The sequence below is a fragment of the Alligator sinensis genome, unplaced genomic scaffold, assembly GCF_000455745.1.
Source record: "Alligator sinensis unplaced genomic scaffold, ASM45574v1 scaffold1133_1, whole genome shotgun sequence".
NCBI lineage: Eukaryota > Metazoa > Chordata > Crocodylia > Alligatoridae > Alligator > Alligator sinensis.
In genome coordinates this window covers 1461547-1478029 of record NW_005842285.1, presented here as the reverse complement: position 1 = coordinate 1478029, position 16483 = coordinate 1461547, and the positions used below count along the sequence as shown (strand labels likewise).

At 47.4% G+C, this 16483-nt stretch overlaps 1 protein-coding gene across 11 annotated transcripts in view; it reads left to right on the top strand.

Annotated features, from left to right (window-relative positions):
• The window catches only part of CLASP1 (cytoplasmic linker associated protein 1), a 251743-nt gene that overhangs the window by 2467 nt on the left and 232793 nt on the right, over positions 1-16483 (top strand). For 8 of the 11 annotated variants that reach the window (XM_025209361.1, XM_014521987.1, XM_025209362.1 and 5 more), the window contains exon 2: positions 13105-13591. In XM_025209361.1, coding sequence (XP_025065146.1) covers positions 13397-13591 — 195 coding nt within the window. In that variant the 5' untranslated portion in view covers positions 13105-13396. Of the gene's footprint in view, positions 1-37; positions 369-9573; positions 9676-13104; positions 13592-16483 lie in introns of those variants that run through there. The other 3 variants (XM_025209358.1, XM_025209359.1, XM_025209364.1) reach the window with 3 other exon arrangements.

Below are 16483 nucleotides of genomic sequence, written 5' to 3'. Positions count from 1 at the left end.
TATTGTGCTGTGGACAGAGGAATGCCGCTGAGCTGAGGGTTGGGCCTTGCTTTGCTAGCTCGATCATTCAGAGCAAAAGCAAGACAGCAGCACGTTTGTGAGACGGAGATCGGTTTGAGCTGACCCATGTGATGTTCCCTGGAGGGGCAGTTGCATGGGGTGTGTGAAAACAAGATGGGCTGCCAAAATACGGCTGTTGTGAACTATAAAAGCCTCAGCCCAGAATGGCTGGAGAGGTGTGAGGAAAAGCAGATACCCTCAAATGACAAGAATCAAAACTCAGGAGATTTCTCTCTTCTTGGATGGACCCTGTCACCAGTATGCTTTGAGTCTCTTAGAAGCCGATGGCTGGTCCCTTCCAGAATGAGGTCTGATTTCGAGGAATTATGCCTGGCCCCAAAGGTCCCTACTGGCTGTGGTTGTTTTACAATTGGGAAAACAGCATGTGAAGCAAATGACGCATGTGCCAAGTCTGCTTCATTCGGTGTTGAATGCACAGTGCAAGCAAATGGAAGGTCTCATCTGTCTGGGCTCTGGTGATTTTAGGCGTTACCTGTACGGATAGACAAAGGGGAAGGAAATAGTCAGACATGGTATTTAGAAGCATGATCCAACCTCTGCTGAAGTCAGTGGGTATCTTTCCCATTCGGGCTTGCCCAGACTAGGTGTTAAGGGTCTAGTATAGTCTAACTGAGGTGTGCTCTAGATAAGGTAGGTTATCTTAAATACCACTTGAGTGGTATTTGTCTCTCCAACTTTTAATTAAGTTACAGTGCAACCAGCCAGCACGTCTTTGAACGATGCAGGCTAAAACATAAGTCTGCAGGCTTTTTGACTGCGCTGGCTAATGCAATGGAGAAATGCACTATTTTTTACCCTCCTGCTTTGCACGCCTGGTTTTGTTAGTAGGATGAAGGGGTTCATTCATGCACTGGGAGACTTTTCATGGGGGACTCCTCTAGGTCTTGCTCTTATCTAGCCTTGTAGATAGATCTAGCCTTGTTCTAGGAGAGCAGAAAGGAAAGCTTCTTGAGGCATGATAATTACTAAAGGTCAATGTCGGCTTTCATCTTGCTACTATCTAGTTTGGGGACTTCTCCTATTCCACACTCACTCGCTTCGCCAAATAGCTGTGGGGTCTGGTCCCCGAGGAGGGAGCGTGCACTAGTTGGCACACGGCTTTGGTGTTTGGGCAGGGTGCCGGGGTTATTTTTAGAAAGGAAATGTCTTTAGATTATCGCAAGGGAAGGGATCTTAAAAAGCCTGATTTGTTTACCCTCTCGCCTGGCTGACAGTGGGAATAGATTAGCCGGGCTCCAGCACAATGCTGCGGTGTTTGGATTTCCAATCCAGACTCAGGCACTTTAATTTTTTTTAGAAACGTTAAAATCCCAAAGCAAGCATCCCTGCAATGCTTTTATTGGGCACTTAAGAAACTTGAGCCAAACGTGAGCTGACACTGCCTTTGCAAAGCAGCTCTGCTCAGTGCAGGCTTTGGTGCCACTGCTTCCACCTCGGACTTCTGGAGGGGGATAAGTTTTATGGCTGCGTATCCAGTCGTTCCTCCATACGTTGGGATCTTCGTGATGGGCAGCGTAGGGGCTGCATGCATTGGCGCTAGGCTGTGTCTGACCCCATAGAGTGAGAGGGCATGAATCTGCTTGTCTCCGTATTAGAGCTTCTCTGGTCACTAAAAGCGTAGCTGACCCAGCGGGGCCATTGTGAGCACCCATACAATTCTGGGGCATTCCCCCATTGTTGGTCTGCAGCTCCACTCCTTGCAGCCCTGGAGTCTCCCTGGGTGCATTAAGAGGTCTTTTGCATAGAGCAATGCAGAGGGCGAAGAGTGGCAAGATTGGGCAAGGCTACTCTCGTTGAGGCCCTGCCATTGAAAGGCCACCGGTCAGTCTTAGTGAGACTGTCGTGGGGAAGGAGAAAGCTGTGGAATAAGCCTTTTCTTAACACCAGAAAATTGCTGATTTGCAAACACTGGCTCATGAAACAGCCATCAAGGCACTCTTCTGGGCCCACCTGAGTGTCCCCCTGGATCAGGTTTATGGTTCCTGTTGGTTTGAATACCAGCAGTGTCCTGTTATAATGAAAATAGTGACTGTCTTCTGGTAAATATGTATAGAACTCACTTGCTGTGGTAGAAAGGCAAGTGTGTCATAAATCAAAGCTTTAAAATAATAGAATCGTAGAAAATTAGGGTTAGAAGGGACTTCAGGGGGTCATCTAGTCCAACCCCTTGCTCAAAGCAGGACCAGCCCCAACTATATTATCCCAACCAAGGCCTTGTCTAGCCGGTTCTTAAAAACCTCCAAGGATGGAGATTCCTCCACCTCTCTGGGTAACTTGTTTTAGTGTTTTACTACCCTCCTAGTGAGAGAGATTTTCCTAATATCTAACTTAAACCTCCCTTGCTACAACTTGAGCCCATTGCTCCTTGTCCTGTCATCTGCCCCCACTGAGAACAGCCCAGCTCCATCCTCTTTGCAACCCCCCTGCAGGGAGCTGAAGGCTGCTGTTAAATCCCCCTTCGGTCTTCTCTTCTCTAGACTGAAGCCCAGTTCCCTTAGCCTCTCCTCATAAGTCCTGTGCCCCGAACCATTTTGGTTGACCTCTGTTGGGCTCTCTTCAATTTGTCCATGTCCTTTCTGTAGTGAGAAGCCCAAAGTAGGACACAGGACTCCAGATGTGGCTTCACCAGTGCTGAATAGAGGGGAATAATTACTTCTGTCAATCTGCTGGCAATGCTTCTACCAACGCAGCCCAGGATGCCATTAGCCTTCTTGGCAAGAAGGCCACACTTCTGGCTCCTCGTCATCTTATTGTCCACTGTCCTTTTCTGCAGAGCTGCTGCCCAGCCAGGCAGCCCCAGCCTGCACCGGTGCATGGGATTGCTCCATCCTAAGGGCAGGACTTTGTACTTGTCCTTATTGAACCTCATGAGATTTATATAAATTTTTATTTGGGTCCAATCCTCCAGTTTGTCGAGGTCTCTCAGAATAGTAGCCCTGCCCTCCAGCGTGTCCACTAGTTCCCTCCCCGCCGCGTTTGGTGTCATCTGCAAACTTGCTGAGGGTGCATCCATCCCATCTTCCAGGTCGTTGATGAAAATATTGAACAGAACCGGCCCCAGGACTGAGCCCTGGGGCACTCCACTTGATACTGGCTGCCAGCTAAACATCGAGCCGTTGATTGGAGCCCAATGACCGAAGCCAGTTTTTTGTCCACTTTTCAGTCCATTCATCCAACCCGTTCTTCTTTAGCTTGTCCGTGAGAATGCATCTCAAAAGCCTTGCTGAAGTCGGCCTATAACACGTCTGCTACTCTCGCCTAAAAAGGACCTGGGCGTTACAGTGGGCATCCACAGAGCCAGTCATCTCATTGAAGGCAAGCAGGTTGGTCAGGCATGACTTGCCCTTGGTGAATCCATGATGACTGTTCCTAATCACCTTCGTCTCCTCCCAGTAATTAGAAATGGATTCCTTGAGGACCTACTCCATGATTTTTCCAAGGACTGAGGTGAGGCTCAGTGAGTCTGTAGTTCCCTGGTTCCTTATTCTTCCCTTTCTTAAAGACGGGCACTATGTTTGCCCTTTTCCTGTCGCGTGGGATCTGTCCCAGTAGTCATGGGTTTTCAAAGATGATGACCAGCGGCTCTGCAGTCACATTGGCCAACTCCCTGAGCACCCTTGGGTGCATTGCGCCTGCCTCCTGGACTTGTACATGTCCAGCTTCTCTAAACAGTCCCTAACCTGCTCTTTTGCCACTGTTGGCTGCTCACCTCCTCCCTGAACTTGTGCTGCCTGGTGCAGTAGTCTGGGCACGGACCTTGCCTGTGAGGACCGAGGTGAAGAAGGCATTGAGCACTTCAGCCTTTTCGGCCTCATCTGTCACTAGGTTGCCTCCCGTATTCAGTAAAGGGCCCACACTTTCCCTGACCTTCCTCTTGTTGCTGACGTGCTTGTAGGAACCCTTCTTGTTACCCTTCACGTCCCTTGCTTGCTGCAACTCCAGTTGCACTTTGTCCTTTCTGATTTCATCCCTGTATGCCCGAGCAATACTCTTATACTCCTCTGTAGTTGTTTGTCCAGGTTTCCTCTTTTTGTAAGCTTCCTTTTTATGATTTAAAATCTGCTTACTGTGGAGAAAGGGGGGCAGCTCCATTCCACGCGCAGGCAGGGAACAGTTGAAGTGCAGGACGTTCATCGCGTTGTCTTACGCCCTTCGACGTGTGTGAGGTAGAGCAGATTCAGGATGACGAGGCAGATGTGGGTAGGAGACCAATTTAAACAGCTGTATCTAGCAGATATCTTGCTCTCTTCCTCTCTCTCCATTGTTAATTTGGAAGTTCCCAATAACTTTTGCTCGGCAAGTTATAGCTCCATGGCAGTTGACTTGGGGAAACAACCCAGAAGACAATAAGCAAACAGCTCTTCTCTTACACGTCTTCAGATTTGGTTATAGCCTTTCTTCTCATGCATGCTGTGAACACTGAGTCCTTTGGGTCACTCTTTCTGGCAACCTTATGCCCAGGGAAGAGCCTCCAGACTTCTTGTAACCGGGCATATTCTCCAGGTCCTGTTGGTCATTTGATAGCCAAGGTACGATATACTTTCTTCTCCCATTTGCTTGGGGTTAGACCCATGAAAAGTCACATGCTCCAGAAACCTCATGCAACAAAAGCTTGTTTTACTCGTACACAGAAAGAAAATAAAAACAAACCAACTTCTCAACCTTCGGGTCTGTCTCCTTTGCTTTATTACCACGTAGCAATAAGGACATGCAGCATGTAGAGGTTTGATAAGAGTTACAGTAGTTTCAATAATACTCATGGATCTCTTTAAAACCAGATGGTCCTGATTTTATGTTACATCTTGGATCATCTTGAGTTGTTTCATCAGCCTCTTCCCAAGTTGCCCGGTCTTGTAGCTGTCCGGATGCATCCCAGATGAAGGGTAGCCTTGCGTGGAAGGCATCCGGTGGGGGTTTGAGAGAACTGCCCTCTGGTTTTGGCTTTGGGGCAGACTTAGCCAAGTCATGGATTCACTGTGCTCTAATTCTTCATCTGTAAAAGGCAGGTGTGTTATGACTAACTTCCGCCCTTGCCCTTTTGCATGATTTAAGTAGTAAGCCAGTTTCTGCTCCGCTGTCCGTATTAATCTCAGTCTTGGGACTTAACTTCCTACTGGAAGAGAAACAAAGATGAGGTTCTTGAACAAACACTCATGGCAAGGGCAGTCTCCTTTTCCCCTGACGACTGTGTGGCATACCTTTTTGTCAGCACGGGATCTGCTAATGATCTCTTGGCAACTGCCTGTTTTTCCAATGCCTTTTTCTCTGCTTTTAACACGGTAAAGGAGGAGTGGGGAGCTGGTGCTGCGAGGACTTCCTCAATCAATGCCTTGGTGGTTCATGGACTGCCGTTCGGATACCAGCATCTAGGGAATTCGAGAAAGGAAGTGCTTTTGTCTTTGACGTATAGCTGCCTTGTTCCAGCAAAAAGGGCTTTCCAGATGGGCTTTAGTTTTATGAATGTAATCTCTTTTTAAGATGATTATGGGAAATCTAAGGCTTTTTAAATATCTGGTTTCCTTCCCTGCAGAAGTGGAGTCACTCTTGCTCTCTAGCTCTCATTCCCTAGCACGGTTCAGCTCAGTCAGAGTGGCACCAGACAAGGCTAAGATCATGCAAATAACTTCTTGCTGCAATTTCTTTCCTGTGTAAATTAAGCTGAATGTGCCTTGGAGACCAAGCTGTAGGCTTTTGTACTTAGTATGCTGGTGCAGACTTCTGGGGTGACTGAATTACGCAGGTTAAAGCCTACCTTATTTCCAGCTAGGATCATGTGTACCAGCGCTTTTCCACGCTGCTTTAGGTGGCATCTATGTTTGTGGGGGCTGCATCGGTGGCTAAAAAGCCTCATCTGTTCTAGGGAAACCTTATCCTGCAGTCGCATCTGGTTCAGCTCCCCGAATGTCAGCCATACGAGGAACCCATACGTAGGCATGCTTGTGGCTGCTGTCCATACTTCAAGTGCAGTGTCACCTAATACTGCCCAGGGTAGGTTTAATGGGTTTAAAAAATTAGGGGTAGCCAATGATGCGTCTATGGCAGTGCGCCCAACATCATTAACAGGTGGGAATGAGCATGTGTTTACAAGAGTGGGAAGTCTCAAACTCTTCCCAGTGTAGACAGTAGTATGGAGAGGGGAACCCATCAGTTTGGTGAACTACAAACATCAAGGCTGTGTCTACAAGCAGCGCTTCCCAGCTTGCCATGCCAGCACAGCACAGTTAACGTGGATGAAGCTATACCAGTAGAGCTCTCCTTTGTTACTAGTATAGTAAAGTCCTTCCCACCTGAAACGAGGCAGGCTATGTTGCTAAAGGCCCAGTGTTGCCACTATAACCGGATCTGTAGTACGTTGTCCTACTGGCACGGCTACCTTAGTGGGTCAGTCCCTTCACACCACTGTCAGACATAACTTTGCTGGCAGGAATCTCTTGTGCAGCCCCAGCCTGATTTAAGCAGTTTTAGGTATACTTCTAGCTTATATGGATTTACATTTGCAATTTCCCATTAAGAAAGCGAGGGCTGCGCTGTATGAAATATGGAAAATGTGTATCCAATTTGTGAGTTTAGGGAAGCTGAAGCGGATTCAGGGTAAAGTGCTGTCAAAAGCAGAGGATAAATTGGAAAAAGCGTAATCCTGCTGTTGCAGCAGTTTTAGGCATTGCATATATTTAGAGGAGTGTTGTTTCTCTTCCTTCTTTCTTTCCTCTCTTCTTTAACTTGTCACTCTTAAGATGAGATTTCTACTCTTTAGTTTGGGGGAGTGGAGGAAAATCTTGACTTAAAAATAGGAGCCTGAAACTCTGATTATCAACCGATTTACTGCAAAATGCAGGGCAGTTCCAGGAGGTTTATTGTGTTTGGATGGGGGTTCGATACTGCAAAATGCAGGGCAGTTCCAGGAGGATTATTGTGCGTGGATGGGGGTTCGATACATAAGAGCCTCATTCTCTTGCGAAATATTAAAAAAGCTGTGATTCCCGACGTCCTCTCTAGTAAAGGACACTTTCTGCTCCAGGTAGAGCACTTGGTGTTTGCATTGCCCCCTGGGCTCTCATAGTGTTTGCACAACTCCTTGAGAAACGTTATGCAAAGATAAAGAAAATACTGATGTTTTCTCCCCGGGAGAAAACCAGTGGTTTGCATCCCAGGCTCCATGTTGTGCAGACACTTCTGGTAGCCAGCTGGCCGGGGTACATGGCATAGCAGCTAATGGCCCCTCTTCTTCCTCTGGGAATAGGCAAAGGTCTGCGCAGCGCTCACATTCCCAGCCACGTTGTGTTGTCTCAGCTGGGATTTGAACCTGTGGCTTAAGGAGGTTTGGCTCCCAAGGCCACTACCTAGGCCCTTACCCTACTCTGTTCACCTCTTCTTCCCCTTGCCTGAGGGACGTGGCTATAAAAAGGCTGATATTATAGCGGAGCATTCCCGGTGTGGAAACTTCTTTCAAGGGGAGTTGTTTTTATTGTGGAAAGTTAAGGGTCAGAGGCCTCTTTGTTCAACATACCTTGAGCTAATCTTTAATTCAAAGTTTACCAGCAACTATATCCTGTGAAAAGGGGGAGGAGGGGGAAGGATGTGTGTGGATCTCTCCTACCGAGCTAATGAAATGCAACCGCTGCACTGTCTTGTGGCTAAGGACTCTCAAGACACAAATGTTGCCTTGAATCAGCAGTTCAGGGTTTGACAGTTGAGTAAAATTAAAAGTCTACCAGCTAGAGGTACATGCAAGGATGGGCATCTGAGGTCCAGGAGCAGCACCTTCGGTGTCCTGGCTGCTGCATGAGTAGCAGCATGAAACTGCGATGGGCTTTTTGGTCCCCTGCAGCCTGGGGGTCCTGACGTGGGACTGAAACAGCCCTCTGGGGACACTGCGACTAGGACCAGTTTGTCTGCAGATGAAGGGTTTGCCTAGGCTATGCATGAAAGAATAAGGTCAGACGTGAACTTAAGCAGAACAGCTATTTCGAAAATTGCTCCCTGTGTAGACAAGCCCTGGGGAAGGGAGCACTGCATCTGTTTTATATGCACAAGGTTTCTTTCCTAGTCACGAGGACTAGACATACAGCTTATGTGCCTTAAGCTTTCACTTAAAGCTGATCCGTTCCTGCAGAATTTCACTTTCCAAGGTAAGGCTTGTGCTTCCCACAGGTGAGAAGGGATTTCTTTTGAGCGCCGCAAAACGTTCGTATCATCCGGGACATCCAGTTCAGCATTTCCTTACTGATGTCTCGGGTTTCCACGACGGCATTCTCAGTATTTGCTTATAGGCGCTTGGATTAATTTGAGCACCATACAGATGGGTTTGCCGTGGGCAGGACAGCGCTGTGTGCATAGGCTGACGTGTCCTGATTAGGTGTCGGTGCCCGAGCCGGTGTTAGATTGTGCTCTCTAGCTTTTTTCAAATCAGCTTTCATTGTCAACGCAGTTTTGAATCTACACTTTTCAAACCAGGTCGGTCTGACGTGTGTGGTTTTCTGCTAGGTTAGTCTTGCTGGAAAACGTACCGTAGCTACGATACTAAGACGAACAAAAGTGGGAACTTGTTGGCAAAAGCCTGTTTCCTACCTCTCTTGTGTCATCCTGTTGACACGTGGCTTAGAAAGGTCAGATTTAGTCTCATCCGTCTTCCAGAAAGCAGACTGCGAGGCTCTGAACGGTGGGTTACATCTGGTCCTGTGTTTGATTTTCAAAACTGTGAAGGCTGCAGACACACAAAGAGTCTACACCACGGGGTTTCTGGCTTGTGAAGACGAGCGCATCCAAGAGCAAGAGCTTTTTTTAGCTTCAAACCTTAAGCTCTAAAAATTCCCCAAGTCGCTGGTTCTTTACGATGCTGGCTGCTCCGTCTGTAGGATTTGCATCCTGCAGGGCTAGAAGGGGTGCCTGCGGCCGAGACTCAGCCAGAGCATCTGCCCAGCCGAACCTCCCGGCTCTGCAGGGGTGGGATTTCAGGGGATGCTGCCATATGCTTCCTTGCCTTGGAGGATCAACTTGCTTACCTGGGATACGGCCTTTCCAAGAGGATTTATCACTCGCTAGCCAGTGTCGACACTGAGGAGGAGGGGGAGGGATGGTGACTGCTGCTTGCAACCTGAATGCGAGTCCTAGAAGATGGAGCAGGTGTTTATTAGCTAATAGTAGATGCTGGGATCTACTCTTTGATTGCTGCCTTTGTCTTCAGTAGCAATTTATACCCCTTTCCCCTCGATTTTGTACGCAAAATCCTTGTCCTTTTGGAAACTTTGTGCTTGCTCGTCCTTTTAGATCGACTTTCAACCTGGAGCAGACAAATAGATATGGTCAAGTAAAGCAGAGAGATTTTTTCCTTTTTAAAATCCTCTTAAGTGTTAAGTTTTACAGTTGCTTAAGCAGCAGCTGCAAAAAAACTAGATGGGAAACGAAGTCGCTTAAAATCATGGACCATCGCAACAAAAGGCGCTGTTTTCAGTTACGTCACAATTGAGCTGGCAGTCGAAGAGGCAGATGCTAAGGCTTTGAAGCCTGGTTTCCCTTCCCTGCTTAGGGAGCAGTGTGGCCAGCTAACGTCCTTCAGACGAGCCTACCCATGGATTTGTGCCAGAAGGGTTGTGGGTAAGCATTCACACCTGATCTTAATCCAAATAAGAGTAGGGGGAGGAAACAGAGCATTAGTTCACATCTCCATCATTCAAAGAGCTTTTCAGTCGTGGTTCTAAAATGAGAGGAGATGATTGGAAAAAATCCCTTTTCTCCTCTGATGCAGTTAGCCAGAAAGAAAAACAACACGTGTTGCTTCTCAAAAGCCAGGAAATTAGAACAGTTGCTATATGAGTCAAGTGGGTATTTCCAGACAAAGTACCACCAGCATTGGCCTGCTCACTGCTGCCTTGCTACCATTCCTTCTCTGGTGGTGACTGTTTGCAAGACCCCAGGACAAAGTGGTGGCCTTCAAAACAGGAAAATCTCCCTTCTTTTAATTGAACTTTGCATTACACCCCAGTGACTCGTCTCAGCGCTTTAGGCACACCACCAGGCAGTTGTGGGTGGGTTCATAGCCTCCTTGAACGATGAAATTGGGGATGTGTGGAGGTTTAAGGTTATGGGGAAGGTCTGCCTGTCCTTTTTGTTTGGATCTAGGTTGAAATATTGAATAGAATTCCTTCTCTCCAGTCTCTTATTGAAGTGTCTGATGGCCGGTTTAAACAACTTTAGAGCTTAAATCAAAACTGGGCCCATTGCCCAGGTACAAATCCATCACTGTCTAAACTCGGAGGGGAGCAGAGGATAATCCTTAGAGGAAGAAGGTCACAGATATACTGCATTGAATAGAAAAGCTTGACCTGGGGCTTTCCAGACCAAAGGGGGACTGACGGTAACTGCCTTGGGTAGGTGCCCTGAACTGGCCGTCTTGAAGCATCGGGGAGGACGGCTTCTAGCAGCTTTGCCACTAATTGCTTAGCTTCGTGCTTTTCCCTGGGGGGGTTTTGCATATTTGTTATAGTCCGTTCTCAGGCTTTTATTTTATTATTATTATTATTTTTTTGTTAACATCTGAGATCTCCGAGTTAGCAGTGGAGCTTTTAAGCTTCAGTGTCAGTGGGCTCACGGCGGGGAGGGGCACATCAAATCAGCGACTGCACAGCTGGCACTGGGTTTCACTTACTGCTGCCTTGCAAAACGGTGCCGAAAACTCCTCTCCTGCCCTTTCCTGTGACGCTGATTTGTAGTGTCTTAATCGTCCATTTAAAAATGAAATGAGAATGGTGCAGGGCACAATTAGTGCAAACTAATTGCAATTAGTGCAAACTAATTGCACGGCTTGACGCTGGCCTGGCATTGCCATCTGGCTGTAGTGGGTGGGAGGGGAGGTCAGTCTCGAGCACTGAGCCTTTTCCCTAATAGAGGTAGTTTCTGATACATAGGTAGAGCTTGAAATAACACCCCAAAGAGCAGGTAAATGGCCACGGGTTCTGGTTACGGCCTTCTGGGACTGGATTTGAGCTGTGCACGGAGAATGCCAGGGCTCTGCTCTGTTTTGGGGGGGGGGGAAATAGGCAGGGGCCCATCCAGCCCAAGTCCCAGTGCAGTGAGGTGGGGTTGGGAATCCTCCCTCTGATGCGGGGAGTAAAGGCAGGTGAGTTACCAGATTCAATCTGGAGCCTGCCTGCAGCCAGAGAAGGAGAAACCAGAATAACCATCTGGGAGGAGGGGGTGGGGGGAACACAGTCTGCGCTGGGAAAGACATGCTTCAGTTCTCCGCGTTAGCCTTTTTGCATTTCATCTGCCATCAGATTTGCAGTGCTTTGATTAAAGAAGCCGCTTAAAGGGAACAGACTGCAGAGGGGCCTGTTTGCTCAAACGGAAGGCCATTCGATTTGCTTCCCCGATGCTCTCGGTCTGGGTGAACTTGTGCCTCTGGGTTTGCTCCAGTTGTTTGCTATGCCCTCGCCTTTGCCTCTTCCCTTCCGCCGACCCTGACCCGCTTTCCTGCTGCTGGCGCAAAGTGCAGGGTAGAGTTCCAGCTTGGGGGAGTTTTCAGGGAAAAAAGCTTTGTGCTTTTTAGGGGAAAACAGCACCCCAAGCTGCTGGATTTTTATCCTGGCTTTTAAAAGAAGTGGCGCTGTATCACAGACCAGGAGAGTTGGAAGGGACCTCAGGACGTCGCATCTAATCCAGCCCCCTGCTCAAAGCAGGACCTTCCCCAACTAAATCATCCCAGCCAAGGCTGTTTAGCCAGGTCTTAAAAACCAAGGATGGAGCTACCACCACCTCTCTGGGGAACTTGTTCTAGTGTTTTACTATCCTCCTAGTGAGAGAGTTTTTCCTAATATCCAACCTAAACCTCCCTTGCTGCAATTTGAGCCCGTTGCTCCTTGTCCTGTCGTCTGCCCCCACTGAGCACAGCCCAGCTCCATCTTCTTTGCAACCCCCTGCAGGGAGGTGAAGGCTGCTGTTAAATCTCCTGTTGGGAGGTTGTCTGGTGGGGTTGCCTCCCCACCATTAATTGTGGCTGTGGGAGGCTGACCGCCACACTCTCTTCCATTAGCCAGGTGACTTTCTGCAAACATCAGTGCGGAGAGGTTTGCGTGGCACGAGGGCATGCCCTGCCTAGCCCTGGTTTATCCATTCAGCACATAAGCAGGAAGCGTAGTTAAGCTAGCAGGATGCTTTGTGCATGCAAATGCAGGTACTCAGCTTCCAGTCGGGCGCTGGTGTGCTTGGAGCATGTGTGCTGCTAATTTATTGTGCTGATGCATGCCACCCTGCTCCACCCCCTGAACCACCTGGTTTCACCTGGTGTCATGCCCAAGCTACTTAGCGACACGCAAAGGGGGCTATGCTTCCCTTGGTTTTAGGGGGACACTTTAAGCCAAGCCACATTTTAAACCTTACGCCCATACGAAGTGATTGCTGCTTCCTAGGCATGCACGCTGTTAGTGAGCTTGCAAAACCAGGCTGTAATCTGGTCCATCCTAGTTTGACCCCTGGAAACAGTGTGAGCATCTCGCTAACAAAACTAGTTAGTAGTCCTGGGTCCTACTGACATTTGGATGGGCCCTGCGGTAAGATCCAGCTACGGAGGCCATTGAGTGCCACAAGCTAGAGATCAAATGGAGATCCAAGTTGTTTTCTGTACTTGTCTCTAAAGTGGGTGCTTTTTTCCTAGTGGCTGACGGCCCACAAGGATTATCTCCCTACCTTTGGGTACAGACAGTGTCTGTAGTAGCTAAGTGAATACTCTGAGTACTGATCAGACCTTATTTGAAGCCCAAATTTACTGGGTTTGTCATTGGAGCAGCTTCTGAAGGGACTGGTTTTTTGGGGTTTTTTTTTTTTTGTTTGTTTGTTTTTTTTAAAGGATAACTAAGGCTTTTATCCTGACCTACCTAATGCTGTCCCTTAAAATAGAACTACTCCATTTGTACCCAGTTTATTACAGCTTCCCAGCCTTCCTATGAATAACCTATTTAGTGACATGCTTTTGATTTTGCTCCGTGCCTCAGTGTAACCTATAATACTGTCCTTTTTCATTTCTTGCAGAATGAACTGCTGAATTGGGAATTATCTGAGACCCAGTAAGACAGCGCTGCTGCCCTGCTCTCTGCTTTATCTATTTACAAGTTATTTAAATTGGACTTTTAATATCCTGCCAGCTGCTCTTCAGACACACATGGTGCATTGTTGGCATTCTCAGAATTGCATCTTTGAAACCCAGGCCTTCAGTAACCTTCATCGAACAAAAAGGCAACCTACAGGATTCATTTGTAGAGGGATTTTTCCAACCTGCTGCCCTCTAGCTTCATTCTCGCTGGTGGTGTATTTGTAAGAGACCATGGAGCCCACTATGGAGTACTGCTTAGCACAGGTGCTGCAGAAGGACGTTGGCAAGAGACTTCAGGTTGGCCAAGAGTTGATAGATTATTTCTCGGATAAACAGAAGTCTGCCGATCTTGAACATGATCAGACTATGCTGGATAAAATGGTCGATGGACTTGCCACCTCTTGGGTGAATTCCAGCAATTATAAGGTAAGATTTTACTTGTGGAGATGTTACTGGAGTCAAATGTTTCTTCAGCTGGTTGGTGACAGCGCCTTATTTGTACTAATTCTGCTGTCTGTGAAAGGCATATAGTAAAATTTCATTCACTCTAACGTGTTGCTTCTCAGTCCGATAGCTAGACTGAACACACCCTTTTAATCCCATTTCTCAGTCGGTGTGCTGAATCGGTGATCCTGGGACTAAAATGTCATTACAAACCGCAATCGCATGATTAAAACTGAATTCTAAATGGTAGTTAAGCTTGTCAAATGAAGTGACCAGGTTACATTTTGTGCTGCAGTATCTGGATTCTCTACAGTTTGTTCACCTGTTGGATGGCGCCATGACCACTAATTCTTTTGGTTAAAGGATTACCGAACGTCTGCCATACCAATTCACAATATAATCTGCTTAATATGTAGTGAGTTGCCACTATTCTTTTACTCTCGTGGTGGAAAGCAGCTGGTGAGCGTTTAAGTTAATTGGTAAAGGCAGCGTAATTATTTTATTATTAAAAAAAAATCAGCGACTTAGTTCTGTTTAATAGCTGGAGAGCAAGTGCAGTGGCTGAATGAACTTAAAGCAACCTTCTCATTGACAACATAGTATTGTTAGTCACCTCTGGTCAAGGGCAGCATGTAATGATGCGTTTCCAGAGACTCCAAGACCTATTACCATTGCAATGTGTATTAGCTTCCTTGGTAGGGCTCTTTGGCGAGGACAAGGCTAGAGGTCTTTTAGCTCGTGGTTGAGTTGCATCAGTTAGGCAGGCTGGGAAGCTTAACCACTTCTGTTGCAGACAAGTAGAGGATTTTGTTCTCTTCTTGTGAGTGTTGAGATTTTTCTAGGAGACTAAAATGGCTTTTAGGGATACAGACCTTTGAATAAGTTATCCCTGACTTCTGCCTAGGGGGATTCTGGCGAGTCTGGAGTACCAGTTGCAGGTAATCACAGTTCATTGTTGACGGCTCCATTTCACTTGGCCTGGTCAGTACTGCTCCAGACCATATGTACTTGGCCAACCTGTTGGATTTCTGTTTTTTTTTAAATGCTGTTTGTAGTTCCTCTTCAATTGTGGTTTGGGTGCTTGATCTGTCTGCACGCAATCACAGCAGGAAGCAGAATTTCCTGTCACCCTTGATAGTAGAAGAACTACCCAAAGATCAATCCTGGACACATTGGTGTCCAATCCTGAACACGTGGTCCACCAAAACACATTGGTCAGCCAGCCATACACAAGGAAGATTTTATGCTGGGATATAACATGCATTTTTCTGGTTAACTGGTTCCTCGAGCTTCATGCTACCTTTGCACCTCCAAACTCTGCAATGCTCAAGTACTGTAAATGTGAAATAGCAAATTTTATGGCAATGTGCCGAGAATTTAGTGACCCACGTTATTTTAGTTGCATAGCATGTTTTAAATTGAGTATGAAGGGAGAAGTGCAGAGGTTTATTTTTTCTCTTTTTTGCAATATGCTGTGTCTCTCTTTGCATTCTCCCAACTTTGGGAGAGTAACTTGGTAGGGAAGAGGGAGGCAGTTAAAAAAAAACAAAACCCCAAAAAACACTTTTCCCTGTAAATAACCTTGTTGCATGTTCATATAGTCTCGTTTTGTACAACTTCACATTAATATGTAAATCTCTGCATTCTGAAAAGTGAGAGGTTGGGCAATTTCGACACTTGCTGCCACCCATTGTTATGCAAACTAAGGGCGAGCATTCATGGCATCTCCTTATGACACACATCAGCTATAGAATATTTATGCTGGTTGAACAAAGGCCCCGCACACAGGGTCTCTGGCACCGTGGCACGCAAGAAGCTGGTCCGTCCTTCAAACAAAGGAATGAAAGCCAGAGAGTTGGACAGCTCTCCTGATGCTGCAGCGGGATGGGGTTCACATTGCGCTAGGAGAGCATGACACGCAGGTGAACCTTGTACCATGCTAGGCCCGTCTTCTCTTATGGTGGCTACTGGCTTTTACTACTTGGCTGCTTGGAGGGAGAGCAGACACGTGGGCTGCTTTGTTCGGTTCTGCCTGAACGACACTAGGTGTAAGTGAGCGTAGTGGGGGCTGCTCGTTCTCATCCAACCCTTGCAGTCCCATGAGACTCCTAAGATGAGTCTGTACAGCCACTATGCAGGGATACCTGTACCAACTTTGACTAATCAGACCGGCTTCTAATTAGCCAGGGCATAATGCCACTCTGGCACAGGTATACTGCTTCTAGTGTCCAAGCTGGCCAGGGAGCCTCTGCACAGCCGTGCCTGTGTATCCACTACCCAAGAGCGGCAGCCCTAAGATCACTGGAAGGGTTTGGGTCTCATTTGAAAGAGCCATGGTTTAAAGCATCAGCCTTGCTGCTTGGCCCATCCCCTCCGATCTGGAAGCATCTAAGAGACCAGACTGACACTCTACAAGCAGATTTGCTGTTCCTTAACACTTAATTAACAAGAAATCTACCCACGTTAGCACAGAAGGAGCATTTGGTTTGCCCGGGACTGTGGTCTGCTTGCAATAATGTTTTTCAGCTAAGCCTGTCAGCACTCCTGTCCTCCCAGCATCTGTGTTCAGAGAACAAGGGCTTATACACTACCGAGCTCAAAAGTGAAGCATCCTATTGCTGGTGAGCGCAGGTCTTTCCCTCTCCCTCGAATGCATGAACCTCAGCTCCTGCCTTCAAGCTTTTGTTTTAAGAGAGACCGTGCCTTTTCCAGACCAACAATATCTCAGAAGCCCTTGGAGCAGGTGTGCACACACCACTACTATTTCTCTCGGAGGGATGTGGCAAAACCAAGTGGGCGCTCGGGAGGCAAGGAGAATAAGTGCCTGGTGAAGGACAGGGGTGGAGTGCTGCCTTCAAAGGTCAGAAGAGGGTC